The sequence below is a fragment of the Mustela lutreola genome, chromosome 5 (assembly GCF_030435805.1).
Source record: "Mustela lutreola isolate mMusLut2 chromosome 5, mMusLut2.pri, whole genome shotgun sequence".
NCBI lineage: Eukaryota > Metazoa > Chordata > Mammalia > Carnivora > Mustelidae > Mustela > Mustela lutreola.
The window spans coordinates 26,818,447-26,843,533 of NC_081294.1; the positions used below are offsets into that span (position 1 = coordinate 26,818,447).

The 25,087-nt window shown below is 41.4% G+C and overlaps 1 protein-coding gene across 6 annotated transcripts in view; it reads right to left on the minus strand.

Annotated features, from left to right (window-relative positions):
* The window catches only part of ADAMTS12 (ADAM metallopeptidase with thrombospondin type 1 motif 12), a 290,913-nt gene that overhangs the window by 175,298 nt on the left and 90,528 nt on the right, over window positions 1-25,087 (minus strand). For all 6 annotated transcript variants that reach the window (XR_009353736.1, XR_009353735.1, XM_059173745.1 and 3 more), the window contains one exon: window positions 9,385-9,535. Coding sequence is in view for 4 of the 6 variants with exons in the window: in XM_059173745.1 (XP_059029728.1) it covers window positions 9,385-9,535 (151 nt within the window). In the remaining 2 variants the exon portion in view is untranslated. The remainder of the gene's footprint in view (window positions 1-9,384; window positions 9,536-25,087) is intronic.

Below are 25,087 nucleotides of genomic sequence, written 5' to 3' on the forward strand. Positions count from 1 at the left end.
AATGGGATTGGCTCCTTAATTTTTCTTTCTTCTGTCTTACTGTTGGTATATAGAAATGCAAATGATTTCTGTGCATTGGTTTTATATCCTGACACTTTACTAAATTCCTGTGTGAGTTCTAGCAGTTTTACAATGGAGTCTTTTGAGTTTTCCATATAAAGTATCATATCCTCTGCAGCAGTCTTGGGAGTACCATTAATATGTGTCAGATTCACTTTAATTTTTTGCCAGCAAAGCAACTGTAAACCCAGGGCCGTGATTTGTATAGTGCAACACAAAAAGAAAACATAGGGTCCTGGGCAGGGGCAGAGAAGTCAGTCTTTCCTTTATAGCCCATGACCTCAAGCTACCCGGGGAGATGACCCCATGGGATTACAAATACCACATCAGGAGAAGTTCAGTACCTGAATGGGAAGTGGATAAGCGGTCCCTTTCCAGTCATCTACCAAATGCCAGCTTAGGATGGAGAGGACTGCTGCCATGCCTCATCCCAAGACACTGTAGGACACTCACTCTTGAACCTCCTCCTGTGCATGCAGACTCCCCCAGGGGCGGAAGACAGCCATGGAAGCAGGCCTCCCCACATTGGTGTGCCCTGGTCACTGCCCAGACAGGCTCACGTGGCAGTGTAGTCAGAGTAGAAAGTAAAGCTGGCTGAGAACCCATCCTGGGAAGGCAGAGAGGTGGCCAGAGGCAAGAACATGTAGGGGCTGAGGCTCCAGGCCCACAGCACATGCTACATTGTCTGATTAGTCTTCACTTGCAAAGCACAAGAGATAAAGATAAAATCATTAAGAATTTCAAGATGGCTACCATGGAGTGCCGCTCTTCTGAGCATGAATCTGTGTGGCCACACCAGTCACACACCTTATAGCCAGTCCTGACTACACTTTATTGTTGTGTGTACAGTCTTCTGTTCTTCATGCAGCATAACCAACTCCTCACAGCTTGAAATAACTAGAGGATCGCCATGCAGGTAAGCTAACACATCATTGCTCTTATTAATCTGCTAGGGCCACCAGAACAAAGTACCACGGGCTGAGTAGCTTAAACAGCAGAAATTTATTTCCTCACAATCCTGAAGGCTAGAAGTTCAAGATCAGGGTGTTAGCAACCTGCTTTCTTTCTGAGGACTCTCTTCTGGGCTTGAAGATGACCATCCTCCCCCTATGTCTTCACATGGTCTTGGCTGTATGTATCTGTGTCCAAATACCCTCTTCTTCTAATGACACCATATTTAATTAGGGCCCACCTTAATGATCATATTTTAATTCATTTACCTCTTTAAAGATCCTATCTCCAAATGTAGTTACGTTCTGAGGTACCAAGACTTAGAACTTCAACAATGGAATTTCGGGGGATACAATATAATCCCTAACAGATACCATTCCTTAAATGCTGATGTTCCATAGAAATGATCTCAAGGAAAATGGCTCCATAAGAATTTATAACCAGTCTATGGCTTCTCTCAGACAGACCTTCTTTAACGCTCCTGATCATACTGGGATTCTCTTCTATACACTCTTATGGCATTTGTCACAATGCTCATGTGTGCTATTTTTACAATTTTTGTTAAACTCTTTTCCTTCAAACTTGTAAGTCCATGAGGGCAGGGTCCAACCTGCCATGTTCAGAGCTGTGTCACTTAGTATCCAGCCCATAGAAACAGCAAATTAATATATCCTGGAGGGAGAAAGGTCAACCAATGGCACACACATTCATGTAAATTAAATTCTGGAACTTTCTAAGCTTTGGCTTATTTGCCCAGAAAATACCCTAGGGATCCACTTTTCTGCCTTTGGAGCAGAGAATTTGAAGCTTAAAATGCACTCATAATTTCCTCAAATATTTTATTTCAAATCTAACAAGTAAACTTCCTTCCCCATAGAGAAAATTTCATGGTTATTTATGAGACTTCCAGCTGCTACACTGAAATGGGACTATATGGGGGTGGGAATGTTTGTTTCCACAAACACTGACATTAATCAAGCAGTGAAACAAATACATAGTTAACATTAGCTGCTTCCCAGGGAACATATTTGCCTTCCCTCAGTGACTCAGAGCACTCTTGGTATGCTTGGACCCCCAGCCTTGGTGAGGTTAAATGTTTGCTCACACCTGCAGGACCCTTTTGGAAGTACACATCATTCACTCATTCAGTGGACAAACATTTATCAACAAACTATGAGGATCAGACACTGGGCTCAATATTTAGGATACAAGTATCCTTGGTACAAAGATGAGTCTAGTGCTGGAAACGGACTACAAGTTCTACAGGATTATCATGAATGAAGCTACGTTCATTCATTTACTCACTCATTCACTCAACATTTACTAGGTGCTTACTATGGCAGGCTCTGTGCTGGGCAGTGGGGATACATCAGAGAACAAAAGTGAGGTAGTGTGTGCCTTCAGGGTATCTACATTCTAGTTGGGGGAAGACAGACAATAACAAATACATAGGTGAGTGACATCAAGTGATGACAAATGCTCTGAAAATAGAGAAAGTAGGATATAGAGTTTACACAGTGACGGAAAGACTCCTATGTTAGATGGTGATCAGAAAGTCTTCTCTGATTGTGTGAACCTGAGCAGTGACCTGAGCAATGGGAGAGAATAAGCCATGAAGAAATGGCGGGGGCAAGGGAGAGAGGGCGCATGTTCCAGTGGAGGGAACAACAGTAAGTGCATAAGCCCTGAGGTGAGCCCATCTGAAGGAACATCTACGGGGCAGGGAAGGAGAGGAAGGTGGGGAGGCAGGAAGGTAGAAGACTCCAGGGACCACATCAAAACGCAGGGTGACCTTTCGGAACTCATCAGTCCTCCTAGGGCCAACCATGTAAGGGGAGAAGACTCACAAGGAAGCAGCTTTTGAAAGGATACCTGAAATCTGCCTCCAGGAGCAGCTGAGAATTGTCCTCCCAACTCTCCACAGGAAGCTGAAAATCCTTGTGTCAGATGCTAATGACGGCTCAGCCCTCTTATCTTCCAAGGCACTTGCTCTTCTGTGCCTCTCCCTGGAGAGCTCCCCTCTCCTGCCTGCCTTAGGCTCCCACGCCTCACTGTCTCTATATTCCTGCCTCGGTCAGTGATCTGTTCGGCCCTGCATCCCCAGTTCCTAGAACGGTGCCTGGTGGAGCTTGCCGAGGGAATGAACGTCACTTGCTTTCTCTTACCCATCCACCCTCTTTTATTCTAAAATCAAAATCTGAAGTAGTCACTTTCAGCTACAACCTTGGGCCAAGAGTCCCAACCACAGCCACGTTTTGTCTTATGCAAACTTCTCTTCAATGTTCAGGCATCAGCATGTCTACTAAATTTCTTTAGGCAAGTCTGGGTATTCTCTGAAGTTAAACGTGTTCCATATAGCTAAATACAAGCTTGTAATAAGTTGCCAAATATATCAGAGATGGTCCAGAAACTCAGTACTTCCAAGTTCAGCATTTCTGATTCCACCCCTGGCTGGGAACTCTCTCAGATCTTGGAGACAAGCTTGTGAATGAACAGACATGATTCTCAGCTCCGTTAAGCTTACAGTGCAGAGAAGGACACAGACAGATTTTCATCATATGATAGAGCCTGACATAGGGGAAGCTGGTGTTAAGAGTCAGAGGAGAAACATCTAATGCAGATTGAGCCAAGAAGGTTTTCTAAAGGAAGCTATGCGTAAGTCCTAAAAAGCAAAACAAAACAAAAAAAGAAATAAAGAACAAAAAAAAAAAAACAGAAGTAATTCAATAAAGCTTCTGGGGAAAACAGGTTTCAGGCAGAAGGAACCTAAACACAAGGGCTAAGGAAAAGCAAGGCTTTTTTGAGGAATAAAAACTAGTTCAGAAAGGCAAATGCTATGTTTGGAATGATAAGCTCCAAATAGATATGATATGTTCAGAACGTGGGAGCCTATGGCCCTGAAATGATGATGGAAAAGGCAAAGAGCTGTCAAGTAGTGAGGAAATGCAAGGCTGGGAGTCCGTGGTGAGGCCTGCCTCATGAGGAAAGGCTTCTGACCGGATCCAGGAGTCTCTCAGAGCTACCAAGCCGCTGCAGCACAGAGACAACGGGTGCTTTGAGTCCCTATGGTCTTGGTCTTAGATTTTACTAAGCAAACAAAAGAAACGGGTTGCCAATTTCTCTTTCCGCACATTTATGCATTATGTATTTCCCCAAATTCTCCCCAACAGTCCTCTCATCCCTCTCATGGGTAAAAGCTTGAACCGCTTCACCCATCTTCCCACCAGTTCTGAAAGCCAGTAATCAAAACCAACAGGCCATCTCACTAAGAGGAAAAAAAGGACAGAATAACAATTAAAATGTTAACCACCTCACAGCAAAGTCAGGTATGGATCACTGTGGAGTGGCTATAATCATAAGGCAATCAGGTAATCCGGAATTTCACGACAAGTCTCAGGCAGGCTCTACTCAGAAAGTTTGCTGTTGGGGCGGCTGGGTGGCTCAGTGGGTTAAGCATCTGCCTTCAGCTCAGGTCATGATCTCAGGGTCCTGGGATCGAGTCCCACATCGGGCTCTCTGCTCAGCGGGGAGCCTGCTTCCACCTTCCCCTCTCTCTCCCTGCCTGTCTGCCTCCTTGTGATCTCTCTCTGTCAGATAAATAAATAGTCTTTAAAAAAAAAAAAGAAAGTTTGCTGTTAGCCAAAACAAACAAACAAACAACTTGTGTGCTTTAGAACCAGTATAGAATATGGCAGTGATTTAGAATTAACTAAGTGGATTTCCATAAAATCAGAACCATTCACCCTGCACTTACTACATTGATTAGTGATCTGATATGCTGATTATTCTAATGAGCTATTGTTAATGGTATAACATTTAAAACATTTGTTAGTATTTGGTAATGTCTGTGCGTGCCATTTAAAAGACAACTCACAAATTTCCAAATGACTTCCATAAGAAATCTTACTCAAGACTGATTTCTCCGTGTTAAGCCCCGAATAAGCATCAAAAAGGGAAGAAATCTTCGGAGTCCAAAAATAGAAAAAAGAAAAACAAATATAAGTAAGCAGAAATTTGGTGAGAAAAGCAAAAGATGGACCATGATGATCTTTTCTAGGTGTCCCCTTGGCTAGGCTGCTGTCCCCCGTACTCCATCAAACACTGATCTGGGTGTTGCTGTGAAAAGGTGTCTCACAGATGTAAATTAAAGTCCTTTATCTGTTGGCTTTAGAAAAGCCAAAGTAAAGAGAATTATTCTCGATAATCTGTAGGCCTGATTTAATCAACTAAAAGACCTTAAGAATAGAGCTGAGACTTTCTAGGAAAACTCTGCCTTGGACAGCTGCTTTAGCCCAGACCTGACACCAGCATCCTGCCTTTCCTGATGGCCAGTCCTGGATTTGGGGTTTGCTAGCCAGCCCCCACTACTGTGGTAACCAATTTCCTGCAGTAAATATCCTCATACAGATCTCCTACTGGTTCTGCTTCTCTAGCTGAACCCTGATTGATACACACAGCTAGTTGCAGACGTGAGATATCTGCTGCTCACTTTTGCTCTGGAGGAAAAAAAAGACAAGTTGAAAAGTCAGATCAGAGACTAAGTGAAAAAGCGAACCAGAAAATGAAGAAATGAGTAAGCAAACCTAAAGCTGGTTCTCTGGGCTTCCACTCTAGGTAGAACTATTCATGGAGAATCTATCGCCATAAGCCATAGATCTGGGGCTCAACTCCCTAACAAAGAGGTTGAAGTTCAACATTAAGCATAGAGCGGTAGCACTTCATGTCCACTAGAGCGGCCAAATTTAAAAGTGAGGACAGCATGTATTGGACAGAATATGGAACAGTGGGAACTCTCACTCACTGCACTTGAACATCAACTATGGAAAATAAGTGGCATCATCCAGTCAAGCCAGATGTAAATATCCTAGGAGATATGCATTCTACTACTTGGTATATATGTGGGATAACCCTATGGACTTGAATCCTAAGAAACATTTTCAAGAAGAGTTTTTACAACATAATATATAATAGCTCCAAACTGGAAGCACTACAGATCTACTCACAGGAGGTTGGACAAGTGAAAGATTCACATAATGGAATACAGTTACAGCAGGGAAAATGAATGAATTACAGCTACTTGTCCTTGGGCAAACGTAAGGCAGAGTGACAAAAAGCCCAATACATGCATTAAGATTTCATCTCCCTTCATGGTCTTATCATATACTGATAAAATCTGGACCAGATCCCTACTTACCCATGTCCTATATCCAGGCTGTCAGCTCTGAAGACCAAGAATTATATCATATTCACATATGAACCCATAAAACCTAGGAGAGTACCAGCCATAAAGAATATACCCAATAGATAATTGCTAAATGAATAAATTTTGAACTCAAAAATGCATGTCAGGAACCAGATCCCATGTTCCTAGCCTACTGTCCTAATGTATGAAATCTCAAACTCTGATCTTACCTGCCTAGACCACTTTCTGCCACAGACAAACTGGTAGCCAGGTAGCATCTGATCTGACTGGTGTTAATTCCCCCTCCCTAGCTTCCTAAAACCATAGTTCCCCTTGATACTTCCATCTAATAGCCACTCAAGTCCCAGTCTATGTTCTTGATAAAAAAAAACCTGAGATAAAGGAAATTGCCAACGTCAATAAAATGAATTTCTTGAGAGTTTAATCAAATGAACTTTCAGACCATAATAATAAGGGACCCACTGTGAAACTCCTGGACACCTTTCTATATGCGAGATCAACATAAGTAAAGGGACACATTTTAGAGGAAAGTAATTGACACATTTTCCTTCCTGAACAACTAGAGCTTTTTTAAAGGACATCTTTTTTCAATACCAAAGGTGTTCCAGCTTTAAACGTAACAAAGACAGAACATTTTACACAAGTAAATAGGATCTTTCTTGATATAATCACAGTAATTCAACTTTGCAACACCAGCTGACCTAAGTATAAAGTGTACCTTAATGCTGGCTAATGACATGGACACTGTCAGTTAATTCCATCATTTCTGCAGGGTAACGTGGTCTAAGAACAATGCAATTACCTTGTTTAGCAAGACCAAGTCCATTTCAATATACCAAGATTTGTAAAATCCAAAGGTCACGTATATTTTAAGAATATTCACAAGCACATTAGATTATTCTTGAATCTCTATCTATCATTTAGGTATTAAATCATGTTTATTGTCCATGGAACAGAGATGGTCACAAATGATGGACACTTGTCAACTTCTAGAAAATGCACACTTCCTTTTTCTTTCTATCAATGTTATATAGAGGAGAGGCTAGTATACTTTAGTCTCATCTATTTGGTTATCAATCACTCTTCGTTTCATTCCGGTGATTTACTAAACTTCTCCTTTTCACATTACACTATGATACATACTGTTTGGGAAGGGACCTACCTTAATGGGGCTTTCAAGACAGCTGATAAAATAAGATTTATATATTCAAAGAAGACATAAAGATAACCACGAGGGAGTATAAAGCCCAAGATATAACAGAACCTTGACATCTAAGCTTGACCATATTCTGAACACCTCCCACCTTCATGGTTTTGAAAGTTCACTCCCTTCTCTGAGTCACACTGCTTCTTTGGTGAAAAAAAATGGGCTGCATTATGGCACCTTAAGTGTTCTTCCAACAGAGCTATCTATTCAATTCTGATATTGTGAAGATTTAAGCACGTTTTAGAAGATATGTGTAGAGAAATTCACAATGCAAAGACTGTTCCAAATGGGATTAATCAGAGAAGTTTCCAAAGTAATGGTAAGTCTTAGGGTTGGTGGAGAATGAATAAGGAAATGGTATGACAAGCACTAAGGCTGAGGTATGGTATGTGACCTAATGGGGACATGACATTCGTAAACCCTACTTTTTCCTACCCATCCTTTTTGCCTTTAAGATGAAATATATGCCATTCTCAGTTCATTATTAATCAAGTCTACCTCAAAGCGAAGGTGTTCATGTTGGGTACATGAGGAATAACCTAACTTATTCCATAGCACAACTGTGGCTAGGGAAGCAATTCTCTGGCCAAGTTCACTCACCGCCCTAGTAACTTGCTCTGCCATACTGATGACCCAGTGATCTCAAAAAGAGTGAATCACACAAAGTGTTATCCCATCATCCACTGTGTAACAGGAATTGGGAAATTCTTCAAGTGATTAGATTGGAGCCCTAAAATTTCACATAGAGACTAAGTTATCTGGATTGGTAACTTAATCAATCAGACCATCCAGAAGAAGAATCTCTTCCCTTCTCTTAGCTTTTGCTATAAGGAGAATTAGACAGTCTGTTATCTAATTCAGGATGAAATTGAAACAGCTTCCTAAAGTTAAGGAATGTAACCAGCTGTCCATTTTTGTGTACAGGAAACATTACAGACTCAAAATTTCTTCTTGTTTACATACTCTGCTAAGATCACAGAAGAAACTCCCAGGAAAGTTACCATCTATCCCAGGGTCTGGGTGAAGTCTATAAAGAAATGACTTGTACCCTTGTTCTTTCCTTCTCCTGCTTGCAAAATTCTGAGTCCTCTCAAATCTTTATTAGAATCCGTCTAGATTAGCAAATCTATTTTCCCACGGAGGTCCATGAAACCCAAATCCTTAAGACATAGAAATAATATTATGGATTCCTTTTGTTAACTATCCCCCAGCCCATTATTTTTTTTTTCCTCTGAAGAAAGGAGAAACTGTACCATATTTAAGAAAATGTCTCAATTTCCAGTGGTCCTTTATGCATAGATTATTATAGCATACGAATCAGAGAGAATATGGGAATTGCAAGGAAATAACTTGGGTCAATTCACCTCTGAAAACTACCTGAAACTATTTGGTACAAGGCAGACCTCTCTGCAATCCAATTCGGATCCCTCTTGAGTCGAGGGGCAGGGAACATATGTCAGTGAACTACAAACAAAAGGCAGCCAAAAGAAGCTTTGCTGAATTCATCACCTGATAAAGTGTTGATAATTCTTTCAGTTTCTCTTCGCACATCAGCATCATCACACCTTGAAATCTGCCTTTCATGTGCGGATATGACAAGCAGTTTGGTAATAGTCCACCCTAAAGTATTATAACTTTGCTAATAGTGAAACTCATTGTCTTTAGTTTAGACTATCATCTTCTAAGGAATTCAAAGAGTTTAAAAAACAAACAATTCATCATGATGAATATCATGTGAATATCATCAATTAATGTGGCAAAGATGTGGGTGATGCCTTTTCCCCTTCCCATTAAGAACATGAAGAGACTGGCATATAGATTATTCCTACAAGGGCACATACTCTGTGGCAACAGAAAGGGGGAAGAGATAACAGATGTGAGTAAGAGCAGGTCATGTTGTAGCAGAACAATAATGGAACAAAACAGACTGTACAACGAGGTGAGGAGATTCAAGTCACAATACCCTTTAATCCACAGGTTGGTTCCTCCTTCTCTGGAGGTCTCTGCCTCGGCTTCCTGTAAATGATGTGTGGGTGGTATTCTCCTTCAGCCAGTGGATGCTTTTTGACAGGCTCAATGAAGAAGTCTCCATGGGGTAGATGGAAAAACCCAGTCTGTAAATATACAGAATACAAAGGTCTACTTGAATCCATTCCATATCTATGCGGAGAAAATTAGTAAAGTGCAAAGTACATAGATCGTGATAATCCCTTAAAACCCGTAATACCAGTGCTTTCAGAATCTGCCATCTTATCTCACAGAAAAGCTACACATAAATAAATTAATGAGATGTCTTTGTAGTCACAGTTATTCAGTGTTTGGGGGTCATGGATTCCGCTGAGGCTCCAATGAAAAAAGGGTACCTATACACATGTATCCAAAACATGGTATGCAATGTTGCAAGTTCATTGCCCTGCCTTTAAAACCCACTGTTGTGAATCTTAAATTAAGAACCAATGCTTCCCAGTTGCCCTATTATGGAGTTGGTATCTATAAGCCATATTCCATGGACAGCTTTTGGGAACCTGTATGGGAGGAGTCCAGCTACATGTTCACTCAACTGCTTGAAGTGTTTTTGCCATAATGCTCTCATGGAAACAAAGAAACAAAGAAATCTGGGACTAGACTTCCAGGAGTTCACAGTGCATTGTCCTCTGTCAGTTTCCAGGGGGCATTCTCATTCACAGATATGGGAATCAGTGAAGGGCTAGAAAAAGCCCTTTGATGAAGGACTTTCACAGACCCCTCAGAACCAACTCCACTCTTTCTGGAGGTCAGGTCTAGAAGTGCTATTGCTACAACTATCTCTTCTCTTCAAGAAAATTTCTTAGGGCCCATTTGAGATGTTTAGAGAACTCCTTTGCCAATGATCCTCTTGGGGGGACTTAGGGCTCAGGATCTGAATTTTGTATTAACGAAAAAAAAGAATTATCCCTAGAAGACCTACTGATCGGGAGCTCAGACAATGGACTTCAACAAGATTCAATCCCAGCTCCCCCAGTTATAAGCACTGTGACTTTGGGCAGTGAAATATGGAGGTAATCAAGGCTTGTTATGAAAACCAAATGAGTTAATAATACATGTGAAGTTCTTAGAAAAGGCTCCTAGTCTTAACTACCATTAGTCTCTTTCCAAATTTTATGTCATTTCGTTGTATTAGAGTCAAGATAGCCATTCAGTGAATAATACATTTGCAAAAGCAAATCTGAAAACACCGGGGGCTCAGGGAAACTGTGAAGGCTTCCAAGTTCAAGCCCCCTCACCACACCTCAGCAAGCCAGGGCTGCCCTGCTCTGCAGACTGAGTCCAATGAGCAGCCCCCACACTCAAAAGGCAAGAGGGGCTCCATGAAAGGAGGCTGCTCTCTCTGGACAGTCCCTAACTCGGACGACTTTCCAAAACGTTTGCTTCATCGGACCAGTAACATAACCAGATCTTAACATAAATCTCACAACTGGCTTCCTGTTTTGATTACTGATGTTGAAATACCTTTAATAACACAGGGAACAGGGGGAAAAAGGGGGGGGGGCACACTTACTGGCAGTTGTAAGAACGGCTGTGTGACTTGGAGGAGGTCACCCAACCTCCCAGAGGAGTGATGCCTACTACTTCCCAGGGCTGCTCGAGGAATCAGAGGAGCTAAGGCTTATGAAAGTGCCATGCGAAGTACTTGACAAACATAAGGTGTGAATGTTTTCTCCGAGGAATCCCATAGGGCACAAAGAGCTGACAAGACCCAGACTGTAATAATATAGCTGCGAACAGCCTTGCACGGTGCTGGGATTTGGTTCCGTTTCTGCTCTGAGACAAAGAGGAGGGACATGAGGAGAATGTAAGCCTGTTGCTGAAAAAGCTCATTTGTTCCATAGAAACAAGGAGAACTCAAAGACTCCTCAGGGAAGCCTGGTGCGGGGTCCCTTTGTACAACTGCTGTCAACCCAATACGGAGGTCCCTGAAGAAAAAACATTCACCGACAAGAATTTATTGGCATTTCTTTCACCTCAAATTTTGGACCCAGGTGGTACTGAAGAAACAGACGGGGCTGTGGCTGAGAACATAATAACTATTTATGGGCAACATGAATGAGAATGCCTCAAAGCCAAGCCAGCATTTTCCTACAGGCTTACTTTCATCTGCATTTCTCACGAGGCCAGTCTGGCACCTGGAAATCACCTAAATATCCAGTCTAAATATTTCTCAGAGGCTGGACGGTGACACCTTGGGGAGCGGGCTGACTCTCCAGCAAGAGGGGAAGCAGGACACCCGCTCACACGCATGGACCCCATGTGGGTGCCACGCAGAAGAGGGGATGAAGAGACAGCCACTGGTCTGGAGGAGAGTGAGGGGAGATTTCCTGGCAGAGCTCTGCGCCTCTTCTCTGCCTCAATACGGAGACACAGAGCTTTCGACAGCGAGTATCCAGGTGGCCGTGGTTTATTGGAGTTTTCTCACCTAACCAGAGCCAGGTTATGCTGGAAGAACTCGTCTATGGTTTGCTTTCCAAATGAAGGGCAGGCTCTCTGCTTTCCTGATGCGAACTGGCCCCCCGAGAATCCGCATCTCCCGTTACCAGGTCAGGAAGAGGCACTCTTCACTCCAGTGTTCTCTCTAACCTGCTTACCTTTCTGACATCTTTGAAGAACAGGGGCTGGACTAAAAAAATTTAAAAAAGTATCCAATTCACCAGGGGCTTGTACTCTCTTCCCAGATGTGCCAGGGCAGAATGAACAGGGCAGATGTGCCAGGGCAGAAGCTCGAGGAGGGCCAATCTGCCCCTCCTCTCCATTGTCATCTACTCCTCTGTGTCAGGCTCCAGTACTCCCAGCACACTGCCAACTCCCCTTCAGAAAGAAACTCCCTTCCTTACTTTAACTGTCATAAATATCTGTGAATGCTTCCTGAGGCCATCTTCGAAGAACTGTTTTATTTTTTTTAAGATTTTTTTTATTTGACACAGAGAGAGAGAGAGAGAGAGAGAGAGAGAACAAGTAGGCAGAGCAGCAGGCAGAGAGAGAGGGAGAAGGAGGCTCTCTGCTGAGCAGGGAGCCCCAATACGGGACTCGATCCCAGGACCCTGGGATCATGACCTGAGCTGAAGGCAGCTGCTTAACTGACTGAGCCACCCAGGCGCCCCAAGAATTGTTTTAAATAAACTTTATTTTGAAGATTCATAAGCATACAAAAGGATATACAAATCATAACTGTAAAGTCCCATAAATCTTCCATAGGTGAACATCTAAATAGAGAAACAGAACATTCGCAGCAGCTGAGAAGTTCTCCATTCCCCTACCAGCCAATACCGTCCCCACCCCCACAAAGGTAACCATTATTCTGATTTTTAACTCTAATATATTAACTTGAAGTCCATCTTTAATTTTTATAGGAAGTATTATTTGACACACACACACAAAATGTCTACTAGTTCATTTCAAGTGTTAGGGATGGATGGAAAAGATTTTAAGGCAGGTGCATTTCTTTCCTTTTTTTTTTTTAATATTTTATTTATTTATTTGACAGAGTCACAAGTAGGCAAAGAGACAGGCAGAGAGAGAGGAAGGAAAGCAGACTCCCTGCCGAGCAGAGAGGCCAATGCGGGGCTCAATCCCAGGACCCTGAGATCATGACCTGAGCTCAAGGTAGAGGTTTAACGCACTGAGCCACCCAGGGACCCGACAGGTGGATTTCTTAAAGTCCATTAAATCAGACTCTTCAGATTGCTTTCTACTCATCAGATAAGCCCAACTAGGTAAGCATGAGACAAAGAGCTGAGCCACCTTGGTGTGAGGCAGTGACATTGAACCTCTACTGCTCTCTGCTAAGGAGAGTGGGGGAAGGACTTTCACAGACCCCTCAGAACCAACTTATTTTCCCCAGTTTTGGATTAAGAATAGTCACCTACAACCTCTTCTCCACCTCCCATCAAAGTCATCTTGATGTAACTGACATTATACTTGCATCAGTGTGATGATTTGGGGTCCAATGGGAAACTGGCAGTGTCTAATAAGGAACTTGTGAATGTGAATAGTGTTCTAGAATCACACAGCCTAGAGACCCTGAAGAGTCATCTAACCTATGCTGACATGCCTTCCAGTTTTACCACAAATAACACCTAGCAGACTGAAGGGTACCAACAATAGTATTGGAAAAGGCATAAGAAAGAATTACTAAATCAGTTCCAATACTCAGAGACCTGGGTTATGCAGCTCAAGGGGCTGCTGTTCACGTAAGAAAAAGCTCTGAATGGCACCCCCTGGAGTTGTACAATGAAACAGTGCTGCCAAAACTCATCAACCTGTCCTGGAAAGAAATTCCTTTTCATTTGAAAATTTCTGAAGTTACCAGATCAACTTTTCCTTCTCATAGTGACAAAGACAACAGGAGCAACATATTGGTTTGGGATAGAGATAGCCAAGGTACTCAATCACAGTGCATGAATCACTGGAAAAGATACCACCTGTTGCCCATTATAATACACAGGAAAGAGGGTAAAATACACCCCCACAATCATCCTTATTGATTATCCATCTGTATCTATCACTTGGCCAGGCCTATGCTAAGAACTCTAAGAGGGGTATATCAACTTCTAGGTTTATAATGCAGCCAGGAAGACAAGATTTGATATACAGAACCCCTGAGCAATGTGTGTATCTGGGGTAGGGGGAGGGAGGGAGGGTACCTCCCTAAGTGCTACAGATTCCAGTGCTATGGTTCAGGGAAGTTGAAGACCAGTGAGGGTGAGTGCTTCTGGAGGGCAGACACAGACGACTATGCTTCTTTGGTCTCCAAAACACTTGGCACAGTCCTAAAGCCAGGCTAGCCTTCCAGAATCAACTTTTTCTGCTGGTCTGTAGCAGGCAGAGCATTTTACCATTTAATATGTAACCAGGACCCTAAACCAGGACCAGAGATTAAGACATGATAGAAGCCTCAGAATATAGATGGAAGACCACTAGAAAGATTACCCCAGGAATACCATACCCCCTGATGTGATCCCAGGAGCTCCCTGACTGGCCCACATTAAGCCAATGGGGAGAGTGATGGGTAATCTCATAGATTCATGAAGATTTTCTGTATTAGTCTTAGTGCTAGTAATTCATGGGGTGTGAGGAGGTAAAGCTCAAGCCAAGAAGACATCCTCTGGTGCCTCCACCCAGTAGTTAACCATATGTAGGGCAGATATTGTAACAGTACACACCTGGTCCCTATCTTCTAGACCAGTGCTGCCCAATAAAACTTCCAGTGTTGATGGAGACATTTTACATCTGCACCATCCGATTTCATAGCCACAAGCCACATGTTGTTACTGAGCATTTAAGATGTGGCTAATGTAATAGCAGAACTGAAGTTTTAATTTCACTTAATTTTATTTTTAAAAATATTTGAGTATAGTTGAGAGGTGTACAGCATAGTGAGTCAAGAAGTCTATACGTTATGCTCTGCTTACTATAAGTATGGTCATCATCTAAACCTATTACAATATCCGTGACCATATTCCCTAGGCTGTGTGTCTTTTATTCCCGTGAGTTATTCATTTCATAACTGGAAGCATGTATTTCCCACTCCCCTTCATCATTATTCCCATTCCCCCAGCCCCAGCCTCTCTGGCGATCATCAGTTCTGTCCTCTGTATTCAAAGGTCTGATTCTGCTTTTTGTTTGTCTTATTGTTTTACTCATTTGTTTTGTTGTCAGTTTCTACATATAAGTGAAATCACATGGCATTTCTCTTCCTCAGTCCAGCTTATTTCACTTAGCAGCATATCCTCTAGGTCCATCCATGTTGTCACAAATAACAAGATCTCATCCTTTTTTATAGCTGAGTAATATTCTCTCTGTGTGAGTGTGTGTGTGTGCACACGTGTGTGCACGAATACACGCACACACATCTTCTTTATCCATTCCTCTATCAATAGACATTTAGATTGCTTGCATATCTTAAATACCATTAATAATACTGTAATAAACAGAGGAGTACCTCTATCATTTTTGAATTTGTGTTTTCATTCTTTTGGGTAAATACCCAATAGTAGAATTATAGAGAATATATGCAGAACCATAGAACAAAGCTGGAGGTAACACAATTCCAGATTTCAAGACATGTTACAAAGATGGATTAATCAAAACAGTATGGTACCGGCACACAAATGGAAACCTAAATCAATGGAATAGAATAGAAAGCCCAGAAACAAACTTTTGCTCATATGGTAAATCAATCTATGACAAAGGAGGCAAGAATATACAGTGGGGAAAGACAGTCTCTTCAATAAATGGTGTTGGGAAAACTGGGAGGCCACATACAAAAGAATGAAACTGGACAACTTTCTGATACCACACACAAAAATAAACTCAAAATGGATTAAAGACCTAAATGTGATACCTGAAACCATGAAAATCCTAGAAGAGAACACAAGCAGTAATTTCTTTGACATCAGCTGTAGCAACATTTTTCTAGCTATGTCTCCTCAGGCAAGGAAAACAAAAGGAAAAGTAAACTACTGGAACTACATCAGAATAAAAAGCTTCTGTGCATGGAAGGAAACCATCAACAAAACAAAAGGGCCTTAGGTTCAGGTCATGACCTCCAGGTCCTGGGATCAAGTATCACATTGGGCTCCTTGTTCAGCAGGGAATCGGGTTCTCTCTCTGCCCCTCCCCCTGCTTGTGCTCTATCTCTCTCTCTCTGACAAATAAATAAATAAAATTGTAAAAAATAAAAAATAAAAATTGACCTTAAAAAATGATATACCCAATAAGGGTTTAGTATCTAAAATATATAAAAAACTTCTACAACTCAACTCTAAAAAAAAACATGATTACAAATTGCGGAGAGGACCTAAATACACATTTTTCCAAAGACATACAGATGGCAACAGACACACAAGAAGATGCTCAACATGACTCATCATCCGGGAAATACAAATCAAAACCACAATGAGGTAATATTATCTTAAACCCATCAGAATGGCTACTATCCAAAAGATAAGAAATAGCAAGTGTTGGTGGGGAGGTAGAGAAAAAGGAATCCTCGTGCACTGTTGGTGGGAATGAAAACTGGTGCAGCCACACTACAAAACAGTACCAAGGTTCCTCAAAAAAAAAAAAAGAAATACCCTCTTACCCAATCTCATTTAACTTTAATTATTATCCTGAATTAAAAGAGCCACAGGTGCTCAATGGCTGCACTGGACCGCAAATTTCTAGAGACCTGCTGATGACAGAAAGAGAGCCATAGCACAGGCCTCATACAGTGACAGAACTGTAATCAAGGCAAATTTGAAGACCTGCCTTAAAAGAAAAACCGAGAAAGTGACATTTCACTGTAACAGTCTGTTTTTTAAGATCAAGTCAACCGGGAGCCAGCTTGGAAACAACGATTTACTGATTCAGACTTCAGAGAAATTAGAGAGATAAGTAGCTATAAACAATCCAACATTTGCCAGAATTAAAATGAAACAGGACAAGGGCTACGTGAGGGGGCTGCCATTGCCCTGAGACCAAAATGGAAGGGCCGGAATTGCTCCACTTCTAGAAGGTTCCACTTCTACAAGGCGTGGTCTCCCTGAGGGCCCTGAAATGTCAACCTACATGTCCTCATACCCCTGCCATGCTCTCAGAGAAGCCCACCACAACCCTTACACACATGAGACCACATCCCACTCTCTGGCTGGCAGATCAGAGTTTAAATAGTAGAAAAACAAAAACAACCAAAAAAAAGCAAAACAAAAACAAAAAAACTGATGGAATGAATTCCAAAAAATTTATAAGCTCAAGAAGTTATGAGAGGGTTTACTAGAAATAGCTTGAGCTGTGTGATCTTGGTCAAATGAGTCAACACAGTGAGTCACAGTTTTCTCATTTGTAAAATGGGGCATCACCTATCTTAATTTGCAGGGTAATAACTCTCAGAGCCATTGTAGGTAAAATGCCTAGCAGAAGGTTTTACCGCATTTCTTGGCACTTAATAAATGCACAGTAGCTCACGTGATCAGAGCATCACCTACTGTGAATGCAACACAAAGGGTGGTGACAAAATTTAAGTCTCCCAAGTCCATTTGCTCAGTTCATCTCTTAGCTACATGTCACTTAACTTTTCCGGGCCTCAATTTCTTCACCTGAAAAATACGAATAGTGATAGTAACTTGCTACCTAACTTATTAAAGTTGTCATGTGTATTAAATGAGCCAGCGTAATGCACGTAGATGAACATTGGCGCCTAATAAGTGTCTCATAAGAGTATGCTATTAGCTATTGTGATCATCTGAGGAAACATTTCCCCCCAATGCCTGATGTGATGGTGAACTTCACGGACCACCTCAACTGGCCATGGAATGCCCCATTCAATATGACTTCTGTGTGTCTGTGAGGGTGTTTCCATATGACCTTAGCATTTGAAGTCAGTGGGATTAGGTAAAGGAGAACACCGTCCCTAGCGTGGACATTCTCCGGCCGCTGGAGAGTCAGAGCTGGGATTTATCCCATCAGCTCCCCTGATTCTCAGGCCTTCAGACTCAGATTCAAGTATTCCACGCTTCGCTTGGTTCTCCAGCTTGCAGATGGCAGATCGTGGGTGTTCTCAGCTTCCATAAATGTGCTAGCCACTTCCTGACAATAAACCTCCTGTACGTACATACATGCCCCACTAACAAGGGGAGAATCAGTGACGACCAGGTGTACACTGAGTGGTCTGGAAAAATTTGTGCAGAGACAGAATTAACTGGTTTCTTTTTCTTCCTTTAATAGTCTGAGAGCTCCAAGTGAAGGTGGAGGCCTTCTAATCAAACCTCCACATGTCACAGGCATCTCCTCAGCCTGGAGAGCCGATTTTCTCTGCTTCTCTCAGGCAGAATCGAGCTTAACTCCCCAGCTGGGATTTCCTCAGATGAATGAAGGCTGAAATCTTCAATAAACTTAATTTCAAGTCGCTAGGTCAACCATGAATGCCAAGTCCTGGCCTCCTTGTGTCCTGAAAACAGAATCAGCAGTACAGTCTTTCTGCCTCTAATGGGAAAAGCCAGACTTTGGAGACAAGGCTGAGTTGCCAGTCAGTGCCAGCACTTACAAGCACCATAGCTTTGCACTAGTAATTTGGTCTCTCTGGGCCTGTTTCCTCATCCATAGCATGCTGATGACAGCATGTTCTTTGCTGAGGAGCTCTGGTAAGAACTGAATAGGGCAATACATAAAATTACTCCAGACAGAGCCGGGCCTTCAGTAAATGTTTCCATTCCTTATGGATTTTCTCAAGGTGATGGTATTTGGACTCTTCTCTGGAATTAAATCATTTCTTCATCTTACAGCATGGTGAGCATTGTTGTTTATCTCTAAAAGTACTCAGGTTTTGATAAACTATCTAGCTGGTCTCCTGCTACCTGACATCATCTCAGCCTACTCCTCCGCCATCTTGATTCCTCCTCTCTGAAAGGACTCAGGTTTTGGTTCCAAAAGAAAACTTTCTGCTCACGTAAGGATAGAAAAGCTGTCTCTCAATTCATTGTTCTCACCAGATAACACTTGGAACTAAGTATTCCATTCTAATTCCCAAGAGCTATTCACATAGATTCACATAGATTTTTTCACATAGATTCACATAGATTTTTTCACATAGATTCACTGAATCTCAGGTTCCCTTATTAGGGAAGAAAGACTAAGTCCCTGATAGTAGAATAGCCGCTCACCCCAATAAAGTGGATCTTTAGAAATAAGAACACAATGACCAAAGAGAACAAGGCATCGTAGGGTCCACTTATTTCTAATTTTAATGTGCAAAGGAATCATGGAAAGCTTACAAAAAGGCATGTGCCCAGGAGCCTTGCCCAAAAATTCTCATCAGTACATCTACTGTGTACCTAGGAATCTGCATGTTAGCAAGTACTCTGGGGTTTTTGATACAGATAATCCACATGTCCTACTTTGGAAAACATGACACTATTCCTTTAGATGGTGCTTGGTTACTTCTATCCTCTTCTCCCATCAACACTAAAGATATGGAGAGTTACTAGCAATAACCCCAATTAAACACTTAGTTCATCTCCACCAAAAGAAGTTTCAGCATAACAACTACTGACTACAGCTTATGGAGAAAGTTTCCCTGAATCTCAGGTTCATAGAGAATTTCCATAACATCTTAACATATCAGGGCAATACAAGATGCCAAAAAAGTCTAAAACATTCTAGGAAGTAGATTCTCTAATTGAGTAAATGTTCTGGGTTTGAAATGTGGAATCATTTGACATTAAGAAGATGGGACATCTGGGACACTGGGGAGGGTATGTGCTATGGTGAGTGCTGTGAGTTGTGTAAGACTAATGAATCACAGACCTGTACCCCTGAAACAAATAATACATTATATGTTAATTAAAATAAAAGAAGATACGGCATCTAAAAGATCTAGCTTGACACAAATGCTGAGGAACCCCACCAAACCTATTATTCCTGAAAATTAAAAAAGGAATTCCATTACTTCTCAAATCATGCATTCTTTGATAAGCTAACAAAATCAAGGAGCGTCAGCTAAGATACACTGCAGCAACCAAAAACTCATCAGAACTTCTCTCTCCCACAGTCTTCAGGGACAGGGAGGGAGCCTCCTGGATGACAGTGTCTTACCAAATGGTCTTTCCAGTCCTGAGCAAAAGGAGGAGTTGTCAGAGACTTAAGGTCATTTCTGACTACTTCTCCTTCTCTCAATAATCTTCTATCAGAAAAATATTGTTCCTCAGAATTTCTCTATGGCTTTGCCATTGCGGGGGAGCGGCTCTAAGTAGCAAGCCATGTTTGTCATCACCAGAAAACTGGAAGTCCAACTACAAAAAAGGGGGGGAGGTAACTGGCAGCACATTGGAAGCCCAGGAAACATGTTATTAGGGAGAACAATGGGAGAGAAGCAGCTCTGCAGAAGTGAAAGCACTTTCTCCCACGGGGAGAAGAAAACCATTATGGCGGATTGAGCCAAGATACAGCACTATTTTTTCATAGTGCCCCAGCAGGTCATCATTCTCAGTCCAGAAACCATCCTTCACTGTGAGGACACAAAGCCTCACTGGGCTGTGGAGAATAGGGCCCTGGCTCTGCTTCTCCCAGCACGATGGGCAACAATTCCTGGTTGGGAGTGCTCCCGCATGGGCAGGAAAGAGCACAGCAGCCAGCCAAGACTGTTGCTGTGGCTGCCAAAGTGATTCTGGCCTGAAACACAACATTCCAGGGATTTTTACCAGTGGTTTCTGGCCAAAGGTGAATGTCTTCTCTAGTGGCCTAATGATGGGAGAAGGCAAACCATAAGGAAATTTGACAGATGTCAGCTTCCCTAAGTGCCACAGCAGAAAAAAGGTAAAAACAAAAACAAAAACTAAAAGGAACAGGAAAAATAGGTCTAGTATGAGATATTAAAGACAGTGTGAACACTGATACTTATAACCTCATCACATCTCTAGAATGAACAAGATTAAAAAAAAAGAAGAAGAAGAAGAAGATGTGCCTTCCCAAGGGCTCTTTCTTTAAAAAATAAGTCTATACTCACTGTCTCTACTTTCCAAACTCCCCTGAAGACACAACTATCGCAGAACAAGTGTTAGTTATTTGTAATTCCCTACTGTCCTGTCAGAACAGGCCTGGGTAACTAGTATTTTTGGCCAAGAACAAACAAAATCTTCCTCAGCAGAACAGGCTTTCCTATCCTTGAAGATAACATTGAAGTGGTAAGGGGAAGGGAAAGAGAAGCTCAGAGAGCCCTAAATGACTGTGTTTAAGAAAGAAGAAAGGAGTTGAGAGCCCTGGAGATAAGCCAGGTACAGTCAAAGCAGCCCCTGGAGGTGCAGAGGCCGGAAGGGAAAGGATCCACAGAGGAACTGAGACACACCAGCCAGCAGCCAAAGTGAAAGCTTTGCAAAAAGAAACTGCAGATTTTTACTTGAAGCATGATAGGAAATTACATTATAAACTCCTTTACCATTTTGCCTGTGAAATTCTCAGTAAAATAAATATTTTCTCTATTACTTTGATGGGACTAGAAGGGCTGTGTTCTCAGATGGTGTTCTCAGATGTTGCCACAGATGGCCTGGGCAGAAAGAGAGGAGAGTCACCGAGTCAATACATAGAGGGAACCTCTTTTTCTCTTTCAGCAGAGGTGAGCGTGCCTGCTTGCGGCAAGCAGGGAGGACAGCCGGGAAACCGCTCTCAGGTTGGGAGAAGACACCATCACTTTACGGAGCCCGGCTGAACGCTCAGCGGACACCGGGCCACTGAAAACCCAGTCAAAGGAAAAGACAAATTAGGCAAACGCAGGAGAGGTTGTGGTCAGAGAAGGGAATATTAACATTGAAGCATTCAGATGTGATGAAGTTAAAGATCTTGAAATGGGGAGATTGTTGACCCAATATAATGACAAGAGTCCTTACAAGAGGGAAGTGAGAGGGTCAGAGTGAGTAGCAGGAGAAGGGGTGACTGAAGCAAAGATTGGAGGGAGAGGCCATCGGCCAAGGAGTACAGGGGCTTCTAGAAACTGAAAATGGCAAGAGAACAGATTGTTCCATGAAGTCTCCAGAAGAAAGGTAGCCCTAATGATGCTGAATTTTTGACCTCAGACCTCCAGAATTATAAGAGAATAAATCTGTGTTGTTTTAAGCTACTATGATGGTGGTGATTTCTTACAGCAGTCCCAGGAATCTCATATATCTGGGGAGTGGGCACCAAAGTTAGCCCAGTCGCAGAAGTCTAGGGAAGGAAAATCAAGAAGGTTAAGGGTCCATGAGGTTAAGGTGTTGGCCTTGACACAATAGAAAATACATTTCACATCAAGACTCTAGTACATTACCAAACCAACGTTTCAGCGAGTAACGCTTCCCTCCTTTCCTATGTAGGAGGCATTCTGATATATCCCATTCTATTAACCTATTTTGTTTAGTTTAAATTCTGGTTCCAACACACGAAGTCAATTTCATATCCATGTAATGGGTTACAACCTGCAGATTCAACAACATTGATATGGTGCTTGGACTTCATTGCTTGATCTGGATCTGAGTTCTTATCCTCCGTTTGTGCTCTCTTCCTGCATGACCTTGGTCAAATTGGTTCATTGAGGAGTCTCAGGCTCTTTGTATGAACAATGGGGAGTGCCTACTTGATAAAGGCATTATGACGAATAAAGAACTATTATCAAGAAACACCTATCACAAAAAAAGAAAGAAAGAAAGAAAGAAAGAAAGAAAGAAAGAAAGAAAGAAAGAAAGAAAGAAAGACCTATCACAGTGGCTGGCACACAGTATTAATTCATAAATAATAATGGCTTTCTCTAATATCAGGGAACCTTATCATCATAAGAGGATTCAATTTTGCAGATGATAGTGGGACTACATTTCTCAAGGTATCCACTCTTGCTAAACTATTTTAATCATTAGAAATTCCTTCCCTTTGTGGAGTTAAAAATCTTTCTTCCTATCACTTCCACTCATTGTTTTAGTTCTGTCTTCTGGAGTTATACCAGAATACGTCTAGTATCTTTGGCACACAATATTTACTTAGTATATTGGACAGCATTTATGAGGCACCACTAAGACTTCTCTTCAGGATAAATATTTCCATTTCCTTCAACCCTTTTTTATTTCCTATTAGGCTCAACCACCAGCACTCTGGTTAATCTCTTTGGAACCACACTACAGCTTGTTTATATTTCTCTAAAATGACACCAGAATTGAGTGCTGGGAGTCTAGCACTCCAATGCCATCAACCTCAGAGAAATAAAATAGTGGGAAAAGTATAGTTTCTTCCTCCACAAGAATCAAATCCTGCAGGGAGCAAATCAGTAAGGCAAAAATCTGGTCTAATAAGGACTTACTTCTTGTACAAGGGCTTAACAAAAAGATCTGTTTTCTCCATGGTATTTCATGGGGTCCAGGCAATGAGCTCTAGGATTGAGAAAGGTACATTGTGACAACACTGAATGCAGAATGTCTCAGGGGTCACTGAGGTTTAATGATTATTTTTTTCTTAAACAGGTCCTGAACCGGCCAGACATCTCCTGCGTTAAGAGTTTGAATTCCGCGCTATTTGGACCATTCCCTCAGCATCCTAATGGAAATGGCCCCTTAACAGTTTATGGCAGTGCTGTTTGGGGTATGAACTCACACACCAATCTCTGCAAACAGTCCCAATCTCTACAAAATAAGCAGACAGTACCTGCCTCGATATCACATTTCAGGGGAGAAGTTGATTTCCAAGTACATGTGAATGATGTTTCTTTTCCCAATGTTTTATTTCAAAAAACTTCTGAAGTACAGAGAATTTAAAGAATAGTATAATAAACACCCATATATCACCAACCTAGATTCGACAAATCCTAGTATATTTCCACCTCTGAAATGAACATGCTGCCCTATTTGAAGATAATCTGCAGACACGGTGGGAGTCCCGCATTAAATACTTCAGCATGCTTGTCCTAAGAAGCAGACATTCTCATAGATAACCTCAGTTCCATTACCTCACCTAAGAAAAATTAGTAATAATTCCACAACACAACCTAATTTTCATTCCATGTTCAAATTTCCTGTATTTTCCCCAAAATTTCTTGTAGAGTTATTGTTTGTTTGTTTGTTTGTAACCGGAATCTAATAATGTTTAATACAATGCATTTAGTTGTTATATAATAAATTGATTTTTAAAAATTAATTCATATTACCTCAAGCACATAGTTTAATTAAGTGGAATATTTCTTAAAAGCCCGTTATGAAGAGCAGTAATCTTTTGCTCTACCTCACCCAATTCTCAGAACTAATGACTTGCAGCTTTTTTAACCCTATTCTTCTGGAAGCTATCTCCATATTTCTAAATAACACGCTGGATTTTTTGTTTGTTTATTTTAATCAGGTTTAGACCTCATCTGAAGTACTGTGCTAAATATTCCTGAAGACTGTAATAAGTGGGATCCTGTTTTCCTATAAGGAGCATTTGAACCAAATAAATTATAGCTAAAACTCACAGTATGCTATAAACCAGTATTTTAAGTATTTTATATTTTTATATATTTATATATTTTTATACTACATATATATTTATATATATATTTAAGTATTTTATGGATATTTGACTTGCCAAGATACTAGTTTTTACCGTATTTAAATGATGAAGTCAAAACCGTACTGTGCTAGCTTTATCATTTTCAGTACTTGAACAAGCAATATGGAATAACTGGACAGAACACATTTATCTTTGCTTTGCAGGGTTTATGGCTTAATATCATTAATCTAATTTTAAAAGTTTTTAATGCCTGTACCTTTTATTTTATAGCATACTGTGAGTTTTAGTTGTAATTTATTTGGTTCAAATGTTCCTTATAGGAAAACAAGATCCCTCTTATTACAGTGTTCAGGAATACTTACCAGCCTGACAAACTATCCAATTTGGAGGTTTGGGTTTTTTTTTAAAGGTTTATTTATTTATTTGAGAGAGAAAAAATGGGGGGCCAGGGGTGGGAGGGAGAGAGAATCATCAAGCAGACTTCCCAGTGAGCAGGGAGTCCAACTCAAGGCTCGATCTCATGACCCTGAGACATGACTGAGTCAAAGTCAAGTGTCAGACACTCAACCAACTGAGCCACATAGGTGCCCCTACCCAAAATGTTGTATACTAATATGTGCACTATTAAAAGGAGACAACTAGAAAACAAAATCATATAT